At 41.9% G+C, this 21,294-nt stretch overlaps 1 protein-coding gene across 9 annotated transcripts in view; it reads left to right on the plus strand.

The window, feature by feature from the left end:
- The window catches only part of LOC137437528 (R3H domain-containing protein 1), a 166,744-nt gene that overhangs the window by 44,961 nt on the left and 100,489 nt on the right, over positions 1–21,294 (plus strand). For all 9 annotated transcript variants that reach the window (XM_068131922.2, XM_068131927.2, XM_068131929.2 and 6 more), the window contains exon 2: positions 20,267–20,423. In XM_068131922.2, the coding sequence (XP_067988023.1) occupies positions 20,271–20,423 (153 nt within the window). In that variant the 5' untranslated portion in view covers positions 20,267–20,270. The remainder of the gene's footprint in view (positions 1–20,266; positions 20,424–21,294) is intronic.

The raw sequence follows: 21,294 nt of genomic DNA on the forward strand, positions 1-21,294 counted from the left end.
TTTTTGAAATATCATGCTATTTATAATTTTGGCCCTATCACTCAATGGTGAAAAATCACTTGGAAATTTTAAAATTGTCGTATCTGAATCCGTATTCGGGTCTTCGCCAAAATCGAATGGATTTGTCCTGGTCACACACCTAACCTGTCCACCAAGTTTCGTCCGAATCCATCCATAACCTTTTGAGATATTGTGCTATATATAGGTTTTTGCAATTTCTCTCACTGGTGAAGAATCACTGAATGAATGAATGATCGTTTTTTTTAAAGGCCATTTTCCCCGCTAGAGCGTGGGTTAGCCTTGCGGGTCCCATGACAATCATGGTTCCCTGTTTGAGGCAATGTTTTTATGGCCGGATGCCCTTCCTGACGCCAACTCTTGGTCACGCTCTTACGATGCGCAGGGATACGGTGTACCTATTCTAAATCGACTGGTGAAGAATCACTAAAAAGAATTATTGGATCCAGATCCAGATCTTCACCAAAATCAAATAATTTCGTCCATGTTACATGCCCAACCTGTCCACCAAATTTCGTCCAAATCTGTCCACATTTTGAGATATCTTGTTGACAAACAGACACGGTGAAAACATAACCTCCATCCACCTTTTTGTGGTGGAGGAAAAATGTAAAGGGATGGTACTCCAAAAAGTATGTAAACAAGGTAGGGATGATCATCACAAGAAATGATCACGTGAAACATCTTTCTTTGAATAATGGTTGTTTGGATTACTGAAAAGTGATTCCTGCCAAGACAATCAGCGGAACAGACCAGGTTGGCTCTCGTATGTAGCCTAAGTGACTTTTTAGAGAAGATACTCTTAAATATATGTATATGTGTATACACAAGAGTGTTCGGGGTAAGACTGTTCTTGTGTGGCACTGCATTGCCTGTAAATATTTACTTCCTAATTGCTTTGCTGTAAATAAATGCTTGTATTGTTTGGTGAGCTTCTTTCAAAAATGCCCGGCTGTCTTTAACTTCATTGGTTCGCTATGGTGTATACCTAGAAATAGACAAGACATTGTACCCCACTAATTAATTTCCGAGATAGCTGACTCCCTCCCACGGTTTTGTTGGAGTTGAGCAAGAGGACAGGTTGTGGAGTTGAGCATGCTTCTTCAGTTGGGATCACCAAACCATCAGTAAGTTGGCATGAGGACCCTGCAATTTTTTGTGGTGCCAACCGGCATCTGTGGTTGCTAAGCAAGTTATGTCCAAGTTATTGAACACCAACGAAAAACATTATATTACTGTATTACCACAATTCAAATTGCACCCCTCGGTTTAGCACACTTTATTGGTATTAAAATTTAGGAAAATATGTCTACTTTTCATTCATGCTCGTTTCCAGGTCAGCAATGCAGGACTTTCAAAATGAGGTAATCCACCCCAGAATCCACCGTAATCCACCCCAGTGCACATGCGCAGAAACCCGTACAAATAGCGATCTTCGGGGCATGTCAACCTCTACTGTGCGTGCACAGTAAGGATTGTTACCTAAATTGGCTTGCAAAGCTTCCAAAATAATCGTGCCACGGTTTTTAATCGTGCCACGCTTACCCAATGGAGGAAATCACTGAAACGGTCGAATTTGGAAGAAAGGAGTAACACGATTTATTTACACTTTGTACAATAAGAAGAAGAAGAAATCACAGTGCAGCCTTAAACAGTCTTAACTTATCCCAAGACAAACGGGCCCGTTCACTCTCAGACACACTCGCACGGGGTTGCAGACGAACAGGTTGATGGTCCAGGGATGGCGTCCAGGCAGCTCGCTCTCCGGTCCCCAACTCGCACTGCGAAGTAGATGAACAGACGGCAGGAGCTCTCCACGTGTCGTTTGGCGCGCACGGGATTATTACAGGGCGAACGGTAGGGCTGGCTTTGGCGGTTACACTTGCGGCTCAGCCGCGTACGTAATAAGTGGACAGTTCAATAAACGCGAACAATGCGCTTCTCAATCAATGGCCTCGAAACTGGCGTGTGCACGCCGGTCCTCTGAGTGCTCCAACACACGAGCGCTCCGGATCAGTTCTCTCCAACACAGTTCTTCGTAAGCGCCTCTCCCTTCTCAACTCCGTATGCATGCGAGTCCTTCTCATAAGTCCTTCTGGCCAGACCTCTCAGTACAGCCAGTCCTGATAAGTCCTGTTCAAGGGCTTTGTGTGCTGGCTTATATAGCCTTGCCCAGCGAACCCTCTCGAACTTACTAGACGCTCTGTACCACGCCCTATCATGCCATGCCCTCCGAGCCCTGGTTGGCTGTTGCTCTTACCGTCACCGCCTCTGACGTGCTGCTTGTCACGGCCACACCCTGACCCTCACACTCCTCCCTCTTTTCAGGCCTACCTCGTGGTTACCCGACTAGTTTGAGCGAGCAAAGGGCAGCTAATGCTGCTGGCAGCCAAAGCACCACACGTGGAGGGATCAGCCAAAATGGGGCGTGGGATCGAGTTTGCCCATTGATGAAAATGAAGGGTGGCCGCAAAATGAAAGGACCTAAGCTCGATTCTTTACACAACGCAGATGTCACTAGGGAAATGGCCTACTCTTACACATACTATGACATAACTAATTCTAATGGGCTTACGTGTTGCTTGTGGACTAACTATGGGGGGCAAACCTTTAACCTTTAATGATGTTATATGTACATTGTACAATCTCAAAACCTCAACAATATGATCTTGATTGGTGCATATCTGATAACAGGTCATGTGCTAGACACCCAATGGGCCTTTTCCCAAACATCCTTGAGCAGTTTGTATGTTTCGTTACCTTTTTCCTTAAGTGCTTTATATAAGGTTCACCAGCTGATAGCTGTGAACTGAGTTTACCAGAAGTACCCTCTTTATGGTGAAGGCACTTGGAAAAAGTTTGCATCTAGATTATAACCATTTTCTACAAGCTCATACACTATGTAATCGTCATGGTCAGCATCCCGTGTCCCTGTAACAAAATAAACAAATGTGAGATGGGTAATAAAAAGCTGTGCAATTCTACATTGAAGCAGGCAGTTATTTACAGAGGAAGGGTTACATCCAATAGTTCCTGAACAATTCCAAGAATACATTTGAATTAGGTATGTACATAGTATGGACAGACATGCAAGCTTCCAAATGCATATAAATAAATAGAAAAATGAGTGTAGATATAAATATACTGTACTTTGATATCTGGATAAAATGACAGACAGACTGGCAGGCAGAAAAGAAGAATCTACTAGCTAACAAGTAAACGAAAAAAACATGTTTTAGGGTGACACACTTATTTTTAAAAAGTTTTAAACCAATTTTTTTTTAATTAAAAAAAAAAATCAATTAAATATTGATAGCTGAAACCAGAAAAGAGGACCGTGGGCCAAATTTCAGCTCTCTAGGACGTATGGAACCTAGAAAACGAACGGCACAAATATTTGAAACGGGACACAAACAAAGTTCAGATGAAGTTAAATAAAAGTGTGTACAAAAATAAAAAATTGTCAAATGTCACCTTTCAACAAAATGAAAAAGTAATCTGTGAAATCTGCTTTATGAAATGTTAAACTAGAAGAGATTTCGCTAAAATGATTTAATCGAGGTACAATGTACAATCGTTACGGTATAATTGCTGAAGACTTAACACAATACCTGTATGTATTGTGTTAAGTCTTCAGCAATTCCTCCGGATTGAACAACTGAAGATTCATGAAGTCAATAAATATATTGTTATTTGTTCCATAAGATAGGCACCTTGTTCTAATGGTCTTGCAATGCTAAAACTAAAGGCAACCGAAGCAAATATGTCTTATTTTCATGCTTTTTGTTATTTTGGCCTGTTTTTTAAAAGCTTATCTGTACTAATTCAGTACGAGTATCAAATTTGCCTTTGCTTTGCCTATATGTATCCAAACTTGTAGGGGATACATAACATGGGATGAGTGTGATATCCAAAACGCCTAGGGTGTTGGTACAAAACTGATGAACATGCTTCTGGGCAGTTGCTGACCTGGAAACTATCAGAAATGAAAATTATTTGTTTTCCTAAATTTTGATACCAAGAACGTGAGTGAGCTAAACCAGGGAGATGGTGGGGGTATGGGCTGAAGGGAGATGGTCAACGAAATAAAAATTTAGGGCACTTTTGGTGTCTCATGTGATAGACTATTTATTGTCCTCATCGTTTGTAAATACATTGGACATAGTGGAGTGTAGTATTTCTTATTGTTGTAGTGCTGGCGCCCCAGCGTCCCATTCAATCCACACCCTGACTCTGGGTTCAACTGTTTATTGCACAGGCCATGCATGCTCCTTCCTGTTTAAGGATGGCTTGTAACTAAAATCTTCTTTTTGATCTGGTGATGCCTTGCCTATGGATTTATCACTCGACTGTACTGCCAAACCAATCTGCAATGGTGCCTCCTAATAGGTCACCTTGCATTATGGCTAGAACAGTTGCATTTGCTGGAATGCCAGGGTTCCATTCCATGGCAGCAAAGTTGTGGTATGAGTGAACTGTTTACACAGTGATTTTATTACAAATAGATGTGGCTGCAGGGCACTATATGATTGTCATACATGCATGCATACATGAGTTTAATCGCGTACAAAATGTGTCAAGTAAAATTCCAGATTTTGGAATAATAATCCTTGGGTTTTGCAACACCATGATCTGTTACAGGAATTTATTTTCATGAAAACCATCCCTAATAGATTGCTGAATATTTTGCTCCATGCTACAATTATATTCTGATTCCTCCCACACCTTTCACACCACCAGCCTGTTCCTTCCCACACAATGTTCTCTAGGCCCTGCATGGCTGCCAGGTTGCTGCTGCATTGCTGGCTGCATGAAGGTTTATGTTACACTATAAATAGCAAGCCTGGTACACAGAAGCAGAGCGCATCATACAAACGACCCACTGTGCCGTTCACTTGTTAACTGTCATTCATTTCAATGCTCAAAATTGGATATTTTGTTCAATGGATTGAAGTCGTTCCTCTCCACCATTCCCACAGCTTTCCTTTTTTGGTGTCTTTCTAATTCGTTCTTTTCAACATCCTTCTCTTCTTGTACTTGTTAAGCACTTAAGCTTTAATTTTTTTTATTTTTTTTGAAATTCATTAGAATTGCAATGGATATTGAAAACTTGAAGGTTTTGGCCTATAATCTTGCCATGTTGCATCCATCAAATTACATCCATGAACCACTTTGATACAAAACCATGGAAGCATTGACATTGACTTCATGAACATGTGAAGGATAGGGGCCGTTTACATGTTGCATGTGATGGAATGGAAGAAATATTAATTACGTCCCCCTCGCCTTTGTACGCACAGAACACATCATTAAAAAAAAATCCTCATGGCTCAACTGACTCAGCTCCTAGAGGCACAAAGAACTGCTTTTTTGTATGAGGTATTCCTCTTGTCTCTTGGAATCGTTGCCTGTTAAAAGATGCAAGAAAGCTTTGTGCATGTTTGCGCTATTTTGATGGCCATCACTTGGGCCCCATATATTACATATGCATGGGGTGGCTGAATTGAGATTATTAATAAAGAGAACAAGAAGCACGAGAGAGTGCAAGGAAGCTTGGGGATTTGGAGATGAGAAGAAAAAGGAGATGTGGGAAGGTGGGAGGATGAGGGGTGGAGATTGGAGTTGGTGAAGGGAATGGGCAGTCCACCGTACTTTCTTACATAATAAATAGATGCCGCAAAACCAGTAACTTTCCAACTGCTACAAATAATGCGACCTGCCTGAAATCCTGCAAAGTGTTCACATTGTTGAATAATGAATTTGCAAAAACGCCAGATTTTGATCCATAATTTACGTGTTTCACAGACATTCGCAAATGAGACATGTTTGGCTTTCCTGTCAGAGCATGTAGCTCATGATGCAGTACATGTAAAAATAAATCCTGTCCTGCAATTAGTCTGGTTGGTTTATGGACCCTCCTTCCCTTCCCCGCCCCCACCCACGCATCCCCCAGAAATTTATCGACACTTACATTTTTATATTTCTAAGGGTGTTTACTAACCGATTTCAGATGTTCCCATCGAAAGAAACTGCATCACAGAGGTCGTACGGCAACCATCATGGATTTTGTCTTGCGTGAATGGCTAAAGCTAAAGATTTCCATAACTTTTGAACTAGACCTCGACAAATAATCCCACTTTTCCATTCAATTTTGACATGAGAAAACGTTTGGAAGCAACATTTTTGAGATTTCAGCATGTCTTGTGGGTCAAATCATTGAAGACATGGGGGAAAAAAAAAATGCAAATTAGACCAGAATTCTCTATATTTCCTGGGATTGTGCCTTGCTGACCCATGTCCGATGAGGCTAGCGGTGGTTATTTGCTTTTCAAACTGACCAATAGTTTCTTAGATGTGCTTTGTCCCTCATCCTAACCTGTGTATCAGACAGTTGCTACTGTCTGTGTTCAGAAGGAGTCTTTTGACATTGGCCACCACTACACAACTAGTCCTTTGCTTTTGTTATCACAAATTCATTCCCTTGCCCCCTGAACCCCCTGTAGCGATGGTCATTCGTTTGAAAAATTTCCCAACAGTACACTTTGTTTAGCTTATGTCTGTTAATCTTGACTTCCTTGTATTTGATAACACTTTTGACTTATTTTGCAGATGGCAGGCACGCATGGATTAGACAGGGAACTAACTCATTTGAAATAATGGGTAAAACAAAATGGACCAAAGGGGCAAAACGAAAAGCCACAGAATTCTGAGTCCCACTCTCCAAAAAGAGTAAAACCTCAAGAGTGCATCTTGCATCTGAGCATTGTTGCTGATCATGGATCATTTGCATGATTTAGAAATATCAGAGGTGATCCAGTTCAGAAACAGACCTCTATATGAAATCCGAGACAAGAAGGCTGTCAGAACTACCTGATTTAAAATATCGTATGGAAGCAGTTTGCAGTCAGATACCCTCGATCCTTGAAGGTGCTGATCTGTATGTCGTAGGATAGTGCAGAAAATGCTATGAAGGTTTCACGAAGGACCGAGACAGGTTGCAGCAACCAGACAGCTCATAACCTTCAACATTAAAGTGACATCATTCTCCGAGTAAGCCAAGTCGCCCTAGCTCATCGAGCTTCCTACCTGAGTGTATCTTTTGTGGTGGTGTCAACAAAACTCTGCCTCACTTCTAGATGTGCTTCTCGCAAGACAGATAAATGCATCATTTTCACCATGACAAGTGCATGGGATTCACTTGAGCTACAGGCATAAGAGCTAGGGAAGGAAAATATCCTCTGTGAAATCACAGGTTTTGACCTGTTTGACGTTGAAGCGAAGTTCCACCATAGTTGTCATATGGAGTTCACAAATCGATACCACAACCACATCCGTGCCAAAGAGAGGGCGATCGGCAAGAATGAGTCAGACCAGGCCCGTCTCAGCACCGCTCACAATGGAGCCTTCAACTCAGTCGTTCAGTTCATCCAGGAGCATGTTGTCCAGCAGAATGAAGTTGTGCAACTATCCTCACTTTGAATGATCTTCATTGATAAACTGGATCAGAGCAATTTCTCCAATAGAGACTATCGCAGTGAAAAACTGATGAAGTGACGGCAAAAGCATTCTGATATCAGTTATTGCCTTGCTGGATAACCTAGATGTTGAGAATGAGTGATTTCCTTTGATTTGACCAAATAAATGAATTTTTTTTTCTCTATTTTGCCCCATTAAACTGCTTTTAACCTCAAAAATGTTGCTTCCAAGCTTTTTCTCATGTCAAAATTGAATGGAAAAGTGGATTTGTCTTTCTTTTATGTCTCGTTCAAAAGTTGTGGGAATCCTCAGCTTTAGCCATTTGCACACGACAAAATCCATGATGGCCACCGTACGACCCATGTGGTGCAGTTTGTTTTGATGGGAACATCTGAAATTTGGTTAGTAGACACCCTTAGGAATATAAGAATACACGTGTCATTCAATTTTCTGGGGGATTGCGGGGGGGGGGGGGGGGGGGCTTCTACAAACCAGACTGAATCTATACATAAGAGAAGATGTTTGTCAAATCTGTTTGTGTCGCCATTTTTTTTTTGGCATTTTCTGTTATCGTTATGAGAGTGCATGTGTGTGCGTTTTCAGTGTTTCAACCATAATTAGACATTTTCGCACACTATGATGTGTGAAAATGATGATTAAGACTAGGCCAGGGAATTGACAGGGGTGTTTTTTCCCTTAATATTATCATAATTATTATTGTTGTTGATATTATTATTATTAATAACATGATTTTGTAATGTTGATATTATTATATGCTATTATCTATATTGCTGACGCACCATTTTGAATGGAAAAAAAATGTCCTCTGAAGGATGGCAGCGTGTTATTATTATTATTGGTGTTGTTATTATTATTATTCCATTGTCATTATTGTTATTACCCTGCGCTCGCGGAGTGAAATTCGGATGTAAGTATTTGGTTGCGTACGTGTGCCGTGTCTGCATTTTTAAAATTTATTTTCTCGGCAACCGTTCGTTCGATTGACACAATTTTTCCATAGGAGCGCCTCCGCCTGTAGAATTTTTTTATTCAGAATTATGACGTAATATGTCACGTGGTACAGACGCCATCTTGGAAAAACGTTACACCTCTATATCTCCCAAACCACTCAATGGAAAAAATGGAAACATGGCTCATTGTCAAGTACTCCCCATGGGGAATAAGATATGTTGATGATTCTCATCGGTGCCTTAATTATGACGTAATTCGACAAGTACAACGCTTGATCTGATCAGTATGAAAAAAAAATCCTCTGCAACTGTTTGTCCGATTGGCACGAAATTTTCAGAATATGAGCGGCTCCTCCTGTGGAATTTTTTAAATGATAATTATGACGTCATAGATCACGTGGTACAGGCGCCATCTTGCAAAAATCCCAAAAAGTTGCACCTCTATATCTCTGAAACCGCCCCATGGAAAAAAGATGAAACATGGCTCATTGCTAAGTACTCCGCTTGGGGAATAAGATGTGTTATTGATGTTATCGGCACCTTAATTATGACATCATAATTTGACAAGTACAACGCTTGATTCGATCAGTATGAATTTTTTTTTTCTCTGCAATTCTTGGTCCAATTGACACGAAATTTTCACCATAGGAGGGCCTCCTCCTGTAGAATATCGTTACGAATTTGGGTTGTGATATATATAGAGCAGAGTAGATCTGAGTAGGTAACATGCTTCATGTGTCGCGGTAAGGAACACTTCCTGTAATACGTCATGTGTAGGCGTTTTGTCGGTTAAGATGTATGATTGTGAATCTACCAGGAGATTCGTGTGTTCGGTAGTGTAGGGGTTAATGAGTAGAGCCCTTGTATGTCTCACCTGGTTGTCAAACCTTTGTCCCTTATGGCACTACAGACCAACCACATAGACATTGGTTGGGATCCCTTAGTACAACATTAATGACGCCCTTTCCACCCTGACATGACTTAGGAAGAAATCGGGCTAGAACACCGCCACACGGCCGCCACCATTTGCACCTCCGTGAGGCCTATCCACCTCGCATAGCACGTGCTACAACACAAGGAGCGAGAGTGGCGCAGTGGGCGTGCCCCTGGACAAGCCGGCGAGTCAGGGGAGGCTCTGATTGGCAGGACAGTGCGCCAATGCTGACGTCACCGGGTGAGAGATATTAACAGCACCAGACGCCTTTTCGAGCAGTTCAGATCTCATCCGGAGTTCGTTTTGGGCAGCAGAGAGAGAGAGAGAGAGTCTTTCAGTTGGAGTCCCAGTGCGAGTGAGTTGAGATTCGGCATGTGGAGTTGCGCAGAGTGTAGTGAGTTCGTGCGCAGAGTTGAGTTTGTGCGCAGTTCGAGAGTTGATGAGCGAGCGCCGAACACCAATTGGTTCGCAGTCGAGTTGAGAGAGGCCTGGCTTGCTGGTTGAGTTCGTTTGTGAGTTGGATCCTGAGTGAGTTATGCACGAGCGTGCAGTTGCGCACCAGTTGGATTGCTGGCAGTCGTCCCGGTGATCCGAGTTGGCTTGTCGACCGTGTACGAGGGTCGACCTCGTGGTGCTTGGTGCTCGGGGCTTTGGAACCTGGAGCGAGGCGTGCCGTGGGATGAAAGGAGCCCTTTGCCGCGTGTTGGACAGCAGCCAAAGCCAACGACGAGACAGATAAGCCCGAGCTCCGCGTATACATTTTACACAACAGACGTGTTTCTTTCGTATTTGATCCCTCGTTTTGTATTTGTTATCTGGTGTGCGGGATCCCGAAGTAGGAAATTTTATTACCGGCACGTGCTTTTTCCTGTCTTTGCTTTTCCTGAATAAACCCTTATATTATTTTTGTACATATATCTGAACGCAGTTTACCGGGTGGTCGATTTCAATAGTTAAGGCTGCGGGGACTTTCGCCGCTTCCCTCCATTCCGCGCGCTTAGGTGTTTTAGATTTTGGAATCCGCCATTGAATTTCCGCCTCGGAGTTAAAGCCTTCGTGATCGGCATCCGCGACCGCCAGATATTAATTTCGGCGGTTGCACGACAATATTTTAATGATTATTTTGACATCACAGGTCATTTGGTACAGGCGCCATCTTGGAAATACTTCGCACCTCTATATCTCTGAAACCACTCTATGGAAAAAAATTGAACCCTGGCTCATTGTCAACTACTCCCCATGGGGAATAAGATATGTTAATGATGTCATCGGTGCCTTCGTTATGATGTCATAATTCGACAAATATAACACTTCTTCGATCATTATTCAAAAAAATTCAGCAACTGTTGGTCTGATGAACACAAAATTTTCACCATAGGAGCACCTCCTCCTTCAGAATATTTTAATGATAATCATGACGTCATGTGGTACAGGCGCCATCTTGGAAAAACAGAGAAACGTTGCACCTCCTATATCTCCAAAACCGCTCTCTGGAAAAAAAATTGAAACGTGGCTCATTGTAAATAACTCAATATGGGGAATAGGTGTCGTTAACGATGACGCCATTTGTGCCATAATTATGACGTCATAATTCGACAGGGGCAACGCTTAAGGTGGGTTTTCACGGGACACGCGAACGATTCGCGAAGGATGCGAATGTCGAAAAAATGGCAAAGTCCAACATTCGTATTTTAGGCTCCAAAAGTTCGCCAAACATGCGCGGTGGTTCGGAAGCGTCGTCAATTGTTCGCATCCTGTTTCAAACATTTTTGAAATACCTGCCGAACAAAAAACAACTCCTGCGAACAATTGACGACGCTTCCGAACCCCCGCGCATGTTTGGCGAACTTTTGGAGCCTAAAATACGAGTGTTGGACTTTGCCATTTTTTCGACATTCGCATCCTTCGCGAACCGTTCGCGTGTCCCGTGAAAACCCACCTTTAGTCTGATCAGTTTGAAATTTATTGAGCATGATCTATGCAACAATTATATTAGAGAATATAAATTTATGATGTCATCGCTCACGTGGTCTGGCAGCCATATTGGATCCAAAAAAAGTGTTCAAAAACAGAAGCGTTGGCTCGCACCAAGTTGACCGCAGGGTAAGTATTCTACGAATACCATCTAGTTAATTTTGTTGTTGGAAGCGACCTTGGAAAAATGCCGTGATTATGTAAAATGATGCTGAAGATGACGATATTACATTAGTTTTGTAAATAGAAACAATGTCGGAATAACTGCATGCTATTTACCTTAACACGGCGTCTGTACAAGGCAGAAAACCCCCTTAAGTAGTGGGGAGGTGTGGAATCAAGTCGCCACAACCTCAATTGTGTGATCCTTGGTCTTCCTGTCAAGTTTAGTTGAGATTGAATAAGTAACGACCGAATGTATCGCGGTCAAAAATTGTCAGACAGACACCAAATTGCGTATTTTAGTATGATGATGATGATGATGATGATGATGATGATGATGTATAAGAGATGTTTTTGTGTGTCGCCATTTTTTTCAGAGACGGCCAGGCAGATCTTTGTCAAACTGTCATTATTTACTTTTAACGGTGTATACAGTCACGTGAAAAAGTAAGTACACCCCATGTAAAGTTTTGACTTTTTCAACATATTTCAACATACAGCTATTTGATCTTCATTTCAACAATATTGAAAGATAAAGGTGATATAATACAACAAATATCATGAAACATTTACATTTTGTAGTCCATTGTATAATTTAAATAAACATAAATGCAAATTTCGCATGTGGAAAAAGTAAGTACACTCCCATATTTATCACGACTTCAAATACCTAAAATTAGAAATGGGTGCACCAGCTCAGGTGCAAATGATTAGAACATCGTTGGAGAGGATCTTGAAGAAACCTGTCTTATTTAAACCTCAGACATTTAGTTTGGTTTGCTCTTTGTTGTTGAAGTGTGCAGCGTCACCATGCCCAGATCAAAAGAGCTCTCTAAGGCCTTCAGAAAGAAGGTTATAGATGCCTACGAGTCTGGGAAGGGATTTAAAAAGATCTCCAAACAATTTGATATCAATCATTCGACTGTCCGGAAGATCATCGACAAGTGGAGAAGATTCCAAACAACTGCCAACTTGTTCAGGCCAGGCTGCCCCAGAAAGTTCAGCCCGAGAGCAGACCGCAAGATGCTGAAAGAAATCTCTAAGAACCCAAGAATGTCATCACGGGACCTACAGGTAGCTCTTTCCACTGTTGATGTCAAATTGCACAAGCCTACCATTAGAAAAAGGCTGCACAAATTTGATCTACATGGGAGGTGTGTCAGGAGGAAACCTTTGCTGTCCAGAAAGAACATCAGGGCAAGATTAAAGTTTGCCAATGACCAGCACTTCTGGAACAATGTGCTCTGGACAGATGAGTCAAAGGTAGAGCTATTTGGCCACAGTACCAGAAGACATGTTTGGCGAAAACCAAAGACAGCATTTGACCACAAGAACCTGATACCAACTGTAAAGCATGGTGGGGGAAATATTATGGTTTGGGGCAGCTTTGCTGCATCAGGGCCTGGGCAGCTCACCATCATAGAATCCACTATGAATTCTTCATTGTACCAGAGGGTGCTTGAGGATAATGTGAGGCCATCTGTCGGTGTTGAAGGTCAACCGAAGGTGGACCTTGCAACATGACAATGACCCTAAACATACCAGTAAATCCACCAAGGAATGGCTGAAAAGAAAGAAATGGAGGGTTCTGGAATGCCCAAGTCAAAGCCCGGACCTAAATCCCATCGAGATGTTGTGGGGGGATTTGAAACGAGCTGTGCATGCAAGAAACCCCTCAAACATCGCACAGCTGAAAGAATTCTGCATGGAGTGGGCAAAAATTTATCCCAGTCGATGTCAGAGACTGGTAGACAGTTATAAGAAACGCCTACTTAAGGTTGTTTCTGCCAAAGGGGGCAATACCACCTATTAGAGCCAAGGGTGTACTTACTTTTTCCACATGCGAAATTTGCATTTATGTTTATTTAAATTATACATTGGACTACAAAATGTAAATGTTTCATGATATTTGTTATATTATATTACCTTTATCTATCAATATTGTTGAAATGAAGATTAAATAGCTGTATGTTGAAATATGTTGAAAAAGTCAAACCTTTACATGGGGTGTACTTACTTTTTCACATGACTGTATATATGCATCAGGAAGAGGATAATTGGTTTGGGTTTCCTGGTCACTTGACAGTTGCAATTCCACGTGTTTTCCGCATATCTTGCAGGATTGTGAGTTGGACAGGCTGTTTTGATCGCAGTTCGTAGGAGTTGTTTCCATCGCAATTTTTGTGAAATCGGTGATTGCATGATTGTGAATGGAAAGGCATTACATATTCTGCTATTTCAATGTGGGAAAGCCCGTTTGCTTTTATGAGTGGGGAGAGGGTAAGGAGGGGAAGAATAGAATTGTGGTTGGAGGAGGAGGGTGGAGGGTGTGAGATCAAAGATGGGATGTTGGGTTGTGTTGTAAGGGGGAGGTTGGGGCTTTGGTAGGATGAGGACTTCCTGGTAGGGAGTGTTGAGTTGAGGTAGGGTGGGAGTGAGGGGAGGGGGTTTGAAGGCTTAGAGTGGGAAGGGGATTTATGTCTTAGGGTTGGCAGGGTGAGGACTTGGGGTTGTGGGGGGAAGAGGCGTAGGGGAGGGAGGGGCAAATACGGGACAACATGCATTTTAAGGCCATTTTCCCTGATAGAGTGGGGGATATCGGGGACAGAGTTAGTGATATCCAAATAACCTCTTTATTCTAGCCTCAAATGGCAAAACTGCAAATGTTGTTTATCTTAAGGCACTGAGGTCATGAAGATGTCTAAAACTACTATGATTTGACATCTGTGATGGATTCTGATTTGGATTTTTTTTTTGTTTGTTTTTTTGTATACAAGATCGAGGCTCGTGAAAGAGCTAACATTAATCACACAAAAAGACAAACCGACACGCAAATCACAAAAAACAAGGGGAGCGGCAGACAAGATGGGGAGAGAGGGGGAAGGCCACAAACACAACATTTGAGAGCAGGGACATCGGTAGGACTTGGGGGGAGGTGGGAGAGGAATAAAACATACGAACACTGCAAGGACTCTGGGGTGAATTACCGGGGGTAGAAAAGATCAAGGTTTTCGATGGGGGAAGATAAGAGATGGTGGTGAACAGCTGTTTTAAAGACCTGGAGGGAGGAGTGGGATTGAAGGGAGTGGGGGAGTTTGTTCCAGAGGCGGGAGAAAAGGGGAATGAAAGAGTGAAAGATGGGATGTGAGGGGAGGGGGTTTGAAGTAGGGAGGGTTGATGTAATTGCTTTTCAATTATATTTGTCCTCATTTGAAATGTGTTGTCCTTTTTCACCTGGGCAACGCAGTTTGCCTCAACCCGTGTGATATAAAGTATTTACAAGCTGATCCATGTGTCACTGAATAAAAAAAACAAAAAAAACACATGGCTGCTTGTAGAGAAATTACTGAGTATAAAGAAGCATTAACCTACACCGACAGTACCGACAGCATTATTCTTGACATCGGACGAAAATAATGGGAGGCTTACTGATGTTGAATAGTTTTAGAAAATGACAAACGGAGCCATCTGAAACATTATTGTCTGTCACAATTTAGGTTCCTGGCACAGAATTACAATGGGAATTAAATACAAAAACGCGTCTTGATAAATATATAATCGAGCTATCGATGGGAAATATTGAATTAAACTCAGGAAGTTATCTTTTCGAGGTCTTTCAATGCACGCCGATGTGCGATGATCCGAAGTCTCCATCTAATGATGCTGCGGAGATAGTCAGGTTCACTATGTTTTTTCGTTCAAAATTTTTGGAGATTAGCAAAACTATACATTTTTGGAATATTCAGAGCATGAGGAATCCAAAAATTAATGTTGGCATTTGCGTAGACACCTTTGCGAAAATGACACTCAGGACAGTGATGAAGATCACTGTAAACGCATATTCCTGAACAGTATAGACCGAGTAGATCCTGCGTATAGGACTTGTAGTTCAATCTGATACTAACAAGGCTGCTTTCTTGCTTTATAAACCCATACCTATAACTTCAAAGGACTTGCAATATCATGTATTATGTAATAGTTATATCACAAATATAAAGACAATGGTTTTCAATTACCTTTGTTTGTTGCTTTTCTATAATCCTGAGCACTATTTTGAGGCCTTTATTGGATTCCTTGACCCAGAAAACATAGGATTAGCTTATTTAATTAAGTTTCTAGGTTGAATAGAAGCCGAGATAGTGCAAAATATGTATTTTATGGTGGCCATTTTGAAAATCCAAAATGGCGGCCATGCAGGTGTCTGTGCAAATGGCAATATTGATTTTCGGATTCTCCATGCTCTGATGATTCCAAAAATGTACAGGTTTGCTAATCCCAAAATTTTGAACGAAATTATATTTGTTAACATCGTGAACCTGACTAAGATGTGATTTGCGATTAAATGATGACCACACCATTACACCTTGACTCACTAATCTTAAACATTAATTACCAGAAGTAAAATGACAAGCTACATTTTTCTATAGTCGATTCTAACCTTGAGATAGCTGGATGCTTGCCATTTTGATTTTGTGCGTTTCTGAACCCGGCTCTTTCTACCCTAAATACTCAATACCCTAACAGGTCTCTGGTTCGTTAAGTCCCCATCCAGTGACACAAACCCCTCGGAAATGAAAGGTTTGTAACCCTCTTGGACAAGGTCGTTCTCTGATGCAGTAAGTTTGGCACGGGGAAGTCGAAACGTCAAAACGTCAGCTTATCCTTTGGGGACAGATGCAGACTTTCATTATGCTCAGTTCTTTTGTTTTAACAACTAGCGAGGCATTCTTGTCAAACCATCCCTTCTTTACTCGACGAATGGGATCAACATCTTCATTTTCTCGTATCACTTTCACTTTTGTCACAAGAAAGGTGGCTGAGACATTTATTTATTTATTTATTTTAATTTCTAAACATATATAGCTTTCATTCCTTACATATTTGCCATAAGTATGTTTATGATGCTTTAATGGTGCCTATTTTCAAAAAGGATTTGAAGTGAATTTGATAATGGTTAGTCAGTTTTGAAAAGTTTGCCTTTGTTTCAGTTTTAGCTGGTTGTCTCTTCTGCTGTACATCTCCCCCTCTCACCTTTGCAAGGATAATACTTGCTAAAGCATGTTGATTATCCCATGGCATTTTGATGATTACCTTTAGGCTTTTAAGCTCGTGGCATGATCAAGAATAGCATACTGTCTAAGAGTATCATTCTTAACAAAACTGGAATTGTTATTCAGTGGCATTGTGGTTTTGATAGTCCGTCTGCAGCACCACACTCAATGGAATTGTGGTTAGAGCACCTGCTCTTCGTCTGGGAGCTCTCCAGTTTAATAATTATGACCATGTCTGAGTCGTAAGACTTTCAAAATGGTACATGTTTTTTCCTCGTTTGACGCTCAGTGTTTTAAGGGACAAACCCTGTAGGTTGGTGGAAGATGGAGACTTTCCTTTATTGCCTCACTAACTGTGGAGAGAAAAGCGACGTCTTAAGATGGCATCACTGGCACCAAAATGCACCTGAAAGCCATGTCACATACACCAAGGTCACCTGCTCAATTTGAAGTCAAATCCAGTGTTGTTTAATGTCTCTATGCATGGAACAACTCCTCCATGAGCCTTATAACACAAAACTAAGTTAGGCTCTACAAAGCTATATTTAAGATTATGAATACACAAGGATCTCTGGCACAGGAGGAGGCCATTCGGCCAATGATGCCTGTGCTGCACTAACCCCAGTATCATCATCACCCATCCACATACAAGCAACCTCCCATGCACACAAGCGAATATCCCCATACCCCCTATCTCCAATGCATCCAGGTACCTATATCTAAATCCCATTTAAACTTATTGACTGATGAAATGTGGAAATAAAATTTGGACGAAGGTATCTAAATACTGAAATGTGGAAAAATAGTTGGTGCATTTAAATAATTGTTGTTTATGTATCACCAGTGCTGGTGAAGTTGACCGTTTTAATCACACTGTAACACCTTTTTCTTCTACTTGGTGTAGTTTGTACTCTTGCGATTGCCCGTGTCCTGGAAGAGTAAATAGAAACAATGAGCTAGAATTGCTGAAAGTACATGAATTTATCCACATATACAAGGATGTATTGATTTATCAAAGGGTAGAAGTTCATATCAAAATATTCATTACAGGGAAAAAAATCGAGTTAAAAAAAAAAATCTGGATATAAACAAACATCACCACATATGCAGGAATAGCTGACGAGTGCCAGACGATGCAATGCAGTAGGGCTGAATCCTTCGTGCTTGTGGCTGAGATGTGCAGAGGGGGCTGTTTGAATTACATATCCAGCAACTCCTTCCCCAACTTTACATGTTGCATAAAAAACATCCTAGAGATATTGCCACCTGGGTTTGATTCCTAATATAGCTACAAACTCTCACATTGGTGTTTTGCAGGCAATATGAGGCATCAATGTGTGTGTTGTCCCTCAGGTGAAGATTAAACCTTTTTGTATGTATATGATTGAGTCTCGTGGAATAGCTAGACCAAAATTGAAATGGGGGAAATACCAACAGCAGAGTAGAAGTGAGAGTGAGATCAACAGGGGGGGGAGAAGGGTACATGGGGATGAATAAGCTGAATGAAACAGCAGGAAGGGGAAAGCAGGGATGAAACAGAAAAGGAACAAACCAACGGATAACTAAAATGAAAAAAAGGTGAGGGAGGAAACAAAAATCACAACGTGGAGAAGGGGTGCTTGGGAATGGGTCATTTGGAGTAGAGGAAGGATGGCGATGATGGGGGTGGCTTCAGGTAGTGGCGCCCAGCTCTTTTGAAGCCCTGGAGGGAAGAATTAGACTTGAAAGACTGGGGAAGTTAGTTCCACATGCGAAAGAACAGAGAAACAATTGAGTGGAGGTGGCCAGTCAGCCTGGATCTTGGGAGTTTGACGAGAAGAGGGTTACTGGCAGACCGTGTGCATCCTGCAGATGCCTAGTAGGGCAGAGGGTGCAAGACCTTAAAAGAGGCTGTAGGATACAGGATGCCACCAACCTGTCTGTGATTCATGTTTTTGGTTTTTTTTGTATACTGAATCGAGGCTCGTGAAAGAGCTGACATTTACTTCACAAACAAATCAACCAGACAAACATAAATATATAAAAAGAGGGAGCGGAAGACAAGAGAAGGGAAAGCACACAAACACTTGAGAGCACACAACATTTAAGAGCAGGGAGATGTGTGGGAGGGAGAGGGCTTGGGGGGAGGAGGCGTGGGAAGGGGGGGGGGGGGTGGGAGAAGTATAAAACACAAGGACACCAAGGACACCAAGGACTTCCAGGACAGAAGTTGGTATTTCAAAAAAGTGGTATTGGGGTGAAATTAGCGGGGATAGAAAAGATCAAGGTTTTGGATGGGGGAAGATAAGAGATGGTGGTGAACAGCTGTTTTAAAGACCTGGAGGGTGGAGTGGGATTGAAGAGAGTGAGGGAGTTTGTTCCAGAGGCGGGAGAAAAGAGGAATGAAGGAGTGAAGGTGAGCAGAGAGTCTTGATTTTGGCAGTTTAACCATAAGAGGGTTGCAGGCAGATCTTGTGCGACCTGTAGGAATATTTGCGGGACAGAGCCCAGAGAGAGCTGGGGGGGCAAGGCCAGAGAGGAGTCGGTAGAAGACGGAAAGACCACCAACCTGCCTGCGGTGAGTGAGTGAGAGGCCCTTGGAGTTAGCTTCATCGCGGGAGATTCCAATGATTCTGAATGCTTTGGTTTCAACAGCGTGAAGACGAGCTAGGTGTGAGGCAGGAGCACCAGCCCAGAGGGGAGAGCAGTATTCCATTGAGCTGCAGATGAAAGCCTTGTATGTGGTGAGGAGCTCATGTGTGCCAAGGAAGGACTTCGCACGACGGAGGATGCCCAGTCGGCGACTGGCTTTGGAGGCCAGATTTGAAATGTGGTTTTCCCAGGAAAGATCATGGCAGATAGTGAGACCCAAAAGCTTGAGTGACAGAACTTCTTGGAGGGCAGCGTTTCGTCGTGAGAAATCCCAATGATTTTGAGGGCCTTTCTTTCCACTGCATCAAGAAGGGCAAGGTGTTTGGCAGGGATGCCAGCCCAAAGGGGACAGTATTGTACAGTCAGTATTCCTGCCCAAGAATGATCTGTCCAAGAAAGATCAGGGCTGATGCTGAGGCTGAAAGTTTGAGTGACATAACTTTTTCAAAAGATACTTTTTCAAGTAGGACGTAGATGGGAGAGTTTGCCAGACCTTCCTTTCAGAGATACGGAGTGTGTATTGGATTTGTTGGTGTTGAAAGATGTATTCCAAGTGTTATACCAGCTCCTGATTCCCTGAGTCTGCAGAGAGAGAACAGGCTACTACCGCTTAGTGTGCTGTCTGTTAGGATTAATTGATGGGCATTAAATAACCGATGGTGTCCTTCACAAAGAGTAGGTGAGCTATCTCCAACACCCTGTTCAGATTCCAAATTCTTGCACACACAGTTTAGTATTCTGCATCAGAGTGACGACCCGTCCAGGATTATAACTATAATCGAGAAACGGCTTCAGCAGCACCGACACTCTGTATAAAACATTGTGCATGATGTTGATAAATAACATGTATTATCTCATTTTGGAATAGTTTTCATCATTATTTGCTGTCTGATCGGTTGAAGCACGTGTCTGTAAAAATAGAAATGTACTTTGACATGTCTTGTCCTATTGTGATTATCTCTGTTGTATTTAAACCTCCCCCTATGTAATTGTACACCTTTTTGTTTTGTTGCATTCAAAGTTTACACTTTGTTTTTTTCACTCTGCAGGTGAATGAAGCACACGTTAAGAATGGAAACTTGCAATATCATAGAAGATTGTAAAAAAGATGACAAAGAGGCTGAATGCATCGACTGCGTGCAACAACAAGACCAAGAATCCGTAGCTGAACCGACAGTTGACAAAGTCATTGAATCTGATATTCAGGTATGTTTTTTTGTTTGTTTGTTTTTTTGTTTTTTTTCAGTCGTTATTACATTACAGTTCACACATCTGCACATACAGCACCAGATTGTACTATTTGCAGGCCAAGGCACATGTGAAATAACACCAACCAAATTGTAATCTTGTATTACATTATTCTTTCTCAGCCGAATCGTAGTACCAAGAGACCCCAGGTTTTGGGTGGAGGTACTTCAGAATGTGGGCAAGGATTTAAGCAACCACATGTTGGCCTTGACGTCCGTTTGGAGTCCACCGAAGGCCACTATATAGTGTACATTGGGATGTGTGGTCAAGTAGTGTTGCTGCCGGCCTGCAAGTACCGACCATGAACCCAATAACTCCATAGATTTTTTTCATGTCCAACACATTCCAAAACCACCACTGGGAAAACTCACCCAGCTGAGTAGCCCCTGCTAATGGACCAATAATCAGATGGTACATCATAGGAATAAGCTTGTGTGCCTACTTTTTGCCCCTCTTTTTATCTCATCAGTCTTCTCCTACTTGTCTTTCTCATCATCCTTCACTTTGTCTTTCTGCTAATCTTTTTTTTCTCTTGAGTAATAAAATAGAAAAGAGCACAAATATGTTGCATAGTGACTTGACATGATTCTTAGTTGCCATCTGGAAGGACTTAATAATAATAATAATAATGCATTTATTTTATATAGCGCTTTTCAGGGAGCCCAAAGACACTTTGAAAGAGTGCAAAACATAATGCATAGCAAAACATAAAAACAATTGCAAAAAACAAGAATCAATAGGGAAATATTCAAAGCAAAAAGGAGGGAGAAGGAGAAGAGATAGTCAGGGGTTAAATGCTGTGGGTTAAATGTGGAATGTTGAATGCAGT

The sequence above is a fragment of the Myxine glutinosa genome, chromosome 12, assembly GCF_964187855.1.
Source record: "Myxine glutinosa chromosome 12, kmMyxGlut1.1, whole genome shotgun sequence".
In the NCBI taxonomy this organism is placed as follows: Eukaryota; Metazoa; Chordata; class Myxini; order Myxiniformes; family Myxinidae; genus Myxine; species Myxine glutinosa.